The sequence below is a fragment of the Alosa sapidissima genome, chromosome 13, assembly GCF_018492685.1.
Source record: "Alosa sapidissima isolate fAloSap1 chromosome 13, fAloSap1.pri, whole genome shotgun sequence".
NCBI lineage: Eukaryota > Metazoa > Chordata > Actinopteri > Clupeiformes > Clupeidae > Alosa > Alosa sapidissima.
In genome coordinates this window covers 7,171,807-7,179,082 of record NC_055969.1, presented here as the reverse complement: position 1 = coordinate 7,179,082, position 7,276 = coordinate 7,171,807, and the positions used below count along the sequence as shown (strand labels likewise).

Sequence of the window (7,276 nt, the reverse complement as noted above, 5' to 3'; positions counted from 1 at the left end):
ATATAGGATGGATATTTAATGTTGTGATGGATATTATCTAAGCATAGCTCAAACACAACACATGAGACAGGAGAGAGAAATCAGACAGAACAGTTCTGGTTAGGGCACCCAAATGGCCAGCAGCAGCACTGAGCCTCTGGTACTGCAGGGACTTGACTAGCTAACTACAGGACCCAGCCTGTGCGTTCTAGCACGTTATACCACATTTGTCCTGCAGAGGACGCAGAAACATCTTTTGACTATATTACACAATAACAACTGCTATTAGTGGTTTCCCAGGACTTTAAATCAAATAATCATTGATCGATTTGTGTATCCTATATGTAAAGCCGTTAAGGAACATGGACATGTCTCCAAAAAAGAATAGCTTATTGTGAAATAATGTAACAGAAATAAGTATTGCTGTAAAATAAAATATTTATTTCAAAACAATATATAGCCTCGCCTACATTGAAGGAAATATATGGTTATATTGAGAGTTCTGGCTATGTGTTGCTGTCTACTCGTACTGAACTAGCCAATTTTAAAATAAAATAGGCCTACATTTTGACTCGATCCAGTAAACTATAGGCTGCCAGAGACTATTGTTAACATTATGCATATTTCATATGTTTTTCAAATCGAATCTGAGAAATACAGTATAGGCACACTAAATATTGTAGGCCTACCTAAGTAACATCCCCTAGCATGCGCTGAAAATGTAGTGAGGAAAGCATAAAGCCGTGATAAAAGTTTTTAAAAAAAATTTTTTTTTAAGCACAAACAAATGCAGGTTTATAAAAGGAAATGTGATCAGCACGTCTGCAAACTGGTAAATACTCATAGGAGACAAACATGCAATGTGTGTGGTAAACCAGAAACGAAGTCATATTTGACAGGCGCTGCAGCTGCATCAAAATACAGCAGGACGTCTTGGTCAAAATCAAACCGGTCTTTCTGTGTCAGCCTTGTTTGGTAGCACCTGTGAAGCGAGCAAAATGGAAAAAATGTATTTTTAACTTTCACATGATGCACTACAATGTTATTGCTTATTTGAAGATATACCAAACAAATTAAAAATTGAATAGTGTTCATATTTCAGATAGTAGTTAACTGTTTCATTGTCCTCTAATATTCTGAAACTTGCAGTATGACTGTGTCTCACCACATCACCCAATAATGTATCATTATTCATTAATTTAATAAATGTATATGGAGACCATTACAGACTAGTGTATTTTAAAAATAGTAGGCCTACCATGTATTTATCCACACATGCAATGATAATAAGCTATTCAAATAATTGTACTATAACATTTTTAGAAAAATGTTTACTTTGATGTTTTTTTTAATTATTATTATTATTATTATTATTATTAATATGTAAAAAACATTGTTTATTCAAAAATGTACTTTTTCTATAGGCCCACAATTGAAATAAAACACTAATTGCTGGGACCTTGAATTTCCCCTTGGGGATCAATAAAGTATCTATCTTTCTAAATACCAATGACTTTCCATCTAATGGGTCTTCTCACATGGCCTACCTATTAAACAAAACGACCGTGTCCAGGATGTAGCACTCCTTCTGCAGTCCTGGGTCTACGTGTAGGATACAAAACATTATTAATCCAACACGTGTATAAACACCCATTTTCAATTTCATGAGAAAGTCTCCAGTGGAAAAGACGATACTTACTGTCTCTTATAATGATGGGGGCATCGTCTAGTGCGGATCTCTGTGCACAGAGAATACAATGTATGATATGGTATGTGTGAGAGATACCTCAGTGCTCAGCTATTACAGATGAGCTCAGAAAATATTAGAGGGAAAGTTTTTTTTTTTTTTTTTTTTTTTAAAAAGCTGAAAACAAGGTTATGCGACATGTTGTTCTGATGACTTGCTACTCAGAAGCCAGCTACCACTAATTTCTCTTTGTTCATTTCACTTACTTCGCTGCATCCTGTATCATTACTGCTTCCTGTCAATCACAATATAGCAAGATGGTGTAATAATTATGATTATAAAAGGATTTGCAGGCCCATACGACAGCATTATGCGCTGCACAGTACACATGATTGGCCATGCCTACACATACATTCAAATCAGTGAGCTTTCACCAAGTCTTAAAGAGACTATTACTAGCTGCATACAGTTTTACTGCGTCAGGACCTTTGATTTGATCAAAAGTATATCAACTGCAGCATAAAAAACAAAAAAACTGTTTGACAAAAAGAATCTGCCTAGTCTTGTTGTCATCATTTAGTCCTTATTTACCAGCGCTTTCCCTCCTGTCCTGTGTCTGACCTGTAGCTGTTTATTTCTCACTTCACGGTAATTAAAGTGATATTAATGTTCTGCATGGATGGAGGTTGTAGAAGACTCTTGTACAACAAACAATGTTTGGGGGGGAAAAGGTGATCTGACTTGGGTGGCGACTGGCGACACTCACTGTTGCAGTAGAGGGACACACCGATGAGGAGGACCAAGAGCAGGCCGCAGCCTCCAGCCAGTGGCACCCAGATCATCAACTCGCAACTCTTCTCAGGGTCGCTCTTCACTCCTGACAGAGGAAAGACAGAAGGAAGCAAAAACATTTGTGGATTCTGATGTCACCACCTTACAAAGGATATGTGTTCATTTGTTTTTACATGTTTGTGAAGTCAACAGAAGAAATAACAATGCCAACCTCTCTGATTTAGACACACACATGGCGTAGAAGGAACAGTTGCAGCAGTAGTACAAGGAGTCGTCGTAACCTTCTTTGGTGCTTGTGTGGGGTCTAAGATTGTGTTTAAGTCGGAGAGTCAATGAACGCTTTATACCACATCATGTTAATATTAACTAACTAAATAAATAAATACATTCACCTGGCTCTCCTTCAAGAACTGTAGGTTTCCCAAAGGTCAATTCATTGGCATTGTATATAGCACAGTTGTAGCTGCCACTGTCCGTTTGCTTGTTGAAGGACTTGATTTTTAAACTGTAGCCATCCGGTGATTCCATGGATTCAGGCAAAACAACAGTCCCCACACGTTTCTGATTTTTGTAAGATACTATGAATTCTACCCCATTATTTTTTGTAACTCGAAGCCAGATGAATGTACGACTTGCATCTTTCGGCAGTGTACATTTTACTGTATGTGGCTCTCTCTCTTTAACTTCTGTCTTCTTTGGGCTACAAGCTGGAAAACATTTATTTTAATTGGTATGAAGATACATGGCTATTTGTTTCAAGTGATTCATATTTTAAGACAAGTTAAGACATTATATACACTTTATCTTCCAATTCTATATGGACGAAGATAATATGAACACATTATCTCCTTTCAACACTTCACATGTGTTATCACACTTTCACATATTTTGCACAAATCATACACTGCCACTGATAACACATCAGAAAGGATAAGCCAACACTCAATATTCATTTGATTGTTGTAAGATTTGGAGAAAAACAACAGGCTGAATCATGCTAAATTCACACTGCTTCATTAATCTGGAGATTTAAACAGCGTTCAAGTTTAATACGTTTATGTAACCTACTGAATTTTATGTGAAATTACTAGTTTTCTCACTTTCAAAACATTTTACTTAAATGACAAGTCAAACATGGCATGGCATTCTTTTTGGTGGATTTAATAAAAAGAAAACTATCTTAAAAAGTACAAATCTAATTTACCACACAAATGGAATAAAATCTCTTACCATGAAAAATGAACACAAGGAAGAATATTTCAGTCCCTTTCAGCTGCATTTTGACACGTCTCATGACAATGAGTTCCCCTCCTGACTGAGCGTCTAATCTTGTGACACGGTCACAGAGGAAGAGAGTTCCACCCCAAACCCACTCTCTGCACTCCTTTTCTCTTTATCTTCCCTTTTCTACCTTTCTTTTATTACTGCTGTAACTCCAAAATGGAAGACATTTGACTGTCACTTGCAGAAGGAAGAAAAGCAGTTACATACATTAAAGGTTAACCAGAGCAGATACTTTGTTCTGAAATAGTGACTTGTTTAATTGTGAAAAGATAGAGATTGGGGATACTAAATATGGCACTTAAAAGAAGGCTAAATGTGGATGTGTATCCGTATGCATATGTGTGTATGTGTGTGTGTGTGTGTGTGTGAATGTGTGTGTGTGTGTGTGTGTGTGCGCGCACGCACATGTATATGTGTGTGTCAGGTCACTGATCATCTTATTTTTAAAAGTTTGAGAAACAAAGTCACACAGCAGCTCAGAAAAGCAAGAGCAAACTTCTTCCTTGTTATTATCAGAGATGACAAATTGCTTGGAAAGAAAACACACAGCTCCAAATCAATGGTGTAATTCAAAACTATAGTTTTGTTGTTGCAGCACATTTTAATGACTAATTCCTGTAAAAGTCTGTACTAAAGTCTGTACAGTTTTAGTTTTCCAAAAACCCACCTCCCTTCCACACTGGCTACTGGTGATTATGCCCTAAATAAAATCCACCTCCCTTCCAATGGTTAGTGGCGATTCTGTTCTAAATATGACACCTACAATTTATGAGGCAATCATTGGAAAAATACTCTGAACAATGCAAAATATATATATGGTCTTGATAATGCATTTTTAAAACAGCATAGACAATGTATTACCTCTCCTTTTTACCCCTCCTTAATAAACAAGTCGATAAATGAGAGCATCTTCCCCAGGGGTCATAAAGGAAGTCAGCAACTATCTCTATCAGCATCCTCCCAGCCATCTTGAAAAAGTAGGAACAATTAATTGCTCAACTGGAATCTAAGGCTTTTCTGCATCCTATGCAGAAAAGGGGGGGGGGGGTAGCTTTAGATGGGGTGGGATAGGGGGACAATAATGTCTTTACAGATTTTTGTAACTTTGTGAATATGTACTGTATACTGTAAATAATTTGTCTGTGTTTTATTGCTCCATCTACCTGCCCAGGTACTACAGCGGAAAGTAGCAATTTGATACAACCTGGCACAAGACATCTAAAATGTTTTTTGAGCACTGCCCCTGCTCAAATAAATAAATTACAATTACAAAAAATGTGAGGAGTGGACACTGAAGTCTGACGTGTACATTGACTGGAAATTACAATGTTGCCACTCAGCTATAAGAAATATTGGGGGATTTATTTTTTTGGAAAAACACATTCACTCGCAAATGCCACACGTTTTAAGACCATGCATCTATAACAGTGAATGCTGTTCTTTTTAAACGGAAGTGATCGCAATACACTCAATATAAAAATGTGCGTTGAGTTCAAGGAGGCCTAAGGTGTTTTCAGGGCATTTTGCAGTGCATGAATGCTTGCAGCAGACAGCTTTTCTTTCTCCGGTGGTCTGCACGAGCCCACCAATCAGCACTTCGCAGCACTACCCCGGGATCGTGCGTCAACCACAGCTCATCCGCGCTACAGCGCCTTTTTGCGCAAGAAAAAGAGTGCGGTGCGCGCAGATGCCAGTAAGAAGCTTCAAAGTGAACGCATAAGCCCACACACCAAACACAACTTATATTCAGAATCTGTATTTGTCAATGAGTTGTTCAGAACTAGCCTATGCATGCGCATTTCCCAATAAGTGTGGGTTACATAATGGTGCAATGGTGAAGTGGCTCCATTGCTATAGCGATGTGCAGGCAATGTATGACTCAATCACTCTCACGTTCCAAATAATAAACATATCATACACGTATACGCACGTATACGTACACATGATACAACGTATCATTTCAAAGTAGAACGATGATAATCTATTGATTGTTTTACAAACGTCTTTAGATACATGGTTTCATGTGCATGGTTGCTCCATGACCACAATTTTTAAAAACAAAGTAAATAGGCTAAAATTATTTTATTTCATATGATTAGCATTGCAACTATTGCATGTTGTTGTAAGCATACCCCAAAATCCTAGCCTAATCGTTATACTATCAAGCTGAAGTATATTTCCATTGAGATTGTGGTATATCTTTGCATACATTAGCCTATGATTATGAAAATTAAAAGTTGTGACGGCTCAACATTTTCAGAAAAAGTTTGCTTCATATGCCAATGTGCCAGCGCACGACGCTGTGCTCCTTATCTGCTTTGGCCTATGTAGGCCTATTTATTTGAGGATGTTGCCCCCTACTGGTAAATTATCATAATAATAATAAGCCTCAAGGCCGTAGTCATGGAGTCAAGGTTGGGGTGGGGACCAAATGTGTGTTATTTTTCACGAACACATGGGGTGATATGATTAGGCCTATGTGTTCTCTTTTAAACAATAATATCTAATAATACGGTGGCGTGAGCCATTTTATGTTATGTCATTGATGGTTGAATAAATTACAACCATAACTATATAAGTATAAGTATATATAGCCTAGTCTTTTGATCCCGTGAGGGAAATTTGGTCTCTGCATTTATCCCAATCCGTGAATTAGTGAAACACACTGCACACAGTGAACACACAGTGAGGTGAAGCACACATTAATCCCGGTGCAGTGAGCTGCCCGCAACAACAGCGGCGCTCGGGGAGCAGTGAGGGGTTAGGTAGGCTACCTTGCTGGTCGGGGTTCGAACCGGCAACCCTCCGGTTACAAGTCCGAAGAGCTAACCAGTAGGCCACGGCTGCCCCAAACACATCTGAACAACACATATGAACACATCTGTCCATTGGTAAAATAAGTCCAGATATTGTGGTCAAAGTAGCAACATGTTGTGCAACATCTCCATTTTCTTTCTGGGTAAGTCTGTGGCTTTATTACCATGGTTCCATATCATCATGCAGGCCTGATGCATTCAGAGCAGCCTAAAGAGAGAGGTGGTATGGGGCATGATGATGCCAGTTGGGCAGGGATAGAAGGTGGCATGGTGTGAGTAAGGATCAAAACCTAGGTTATCTAGTTAAACAGAATGACACAGTTATGACAGCTTAGTCTAGGGTGAATTGCTTTGGTTTAAATATTGTTTACATAATCACATAGCATAGGTTAACAATAGTTTGCTGTAGGCCTAGTTAGTAGTTAAGCACTAGCCTAGTTCAACTTCAACTGATCAATTGCTACAGGAGATAGGACGGAGAAAGAGTGCAGTGCAGTTTCTCAGAAATAATATGTAGCCTACATTCAATTGGTAGCCTATTTTACATTTCCATTGTAGTCAGTGTTTTCCTGGCAATTCTCTGTAATCAAGTTCACTTCACTGAGATCATCTCACCTTTGCCCCTTTCTCTGTCAGATATTTAACCATTTAGCATACCATTTTCCGATGCGCAACAAAATTATTTTGCACAACAGTGAGTGATAGCCTGGGGCAGTGG

At 38.3% G+C, this 7,276-nt stretch overlaps 1 protein-coding gene across 1 annotated transcript; it reads right to left on the bottom strand.

The window, feature by feature from the left end:
• Positions 1 to 240: 240 nt before the first annotated feature.
• cd8a (CD8a molecule) lies at positions 241 to 3,849 on the bottom strand. Its single transcript, XM_042060031.1, has 7 exons — positions 3,689 to 3,849; positions 2,851 to 3,165; positions 2,670 to 2,762; positions 2,433 to 2,543; positions 1,679 to 1,718; positions 1,527 to 1,581; positions 241 to 961 (listed from the first exon to the last, which is right to left on the bottom strand). Exons 1-6 carry the CDS (start codon positions 3,750 to 3,752, stop codon positions 1,530 to 1,532), a joined length of 675 nt encoding a protein of 224 aa, XP_041915965.1. The 5' UTR covers positions 3,753 to 3,849; the 3' UTR covers positions 241 to 961; positions 1,527 to 1,529.
• Between the last annotated feature and the right edge of the window lie 3,427 nt (positions 3,850 to 7,276).

Coding starts and splice junctions, on each gene's coding strand:
- cd8a (XM_042060031.1), bottom strand. CDS start 3,752: ATGAGACGTGTCAAAATGCAGCTGAAAGGGACTGAAATATTCTTCCTT. Junction 1,719..2,432: donor TGTGTCCCTCTACTGCAACA/GTGAGTGTCGCC, acceptor CTCTGTGCACAG/AGATCCGCACTAGACGATGC. Junction 1,582..1,678: donor CCCCATCATTATAAGAGACA/GTAAGTATCGTC, acceptor TCCTACACGTAG/ACCCAGGACTGCAGAAGGAG.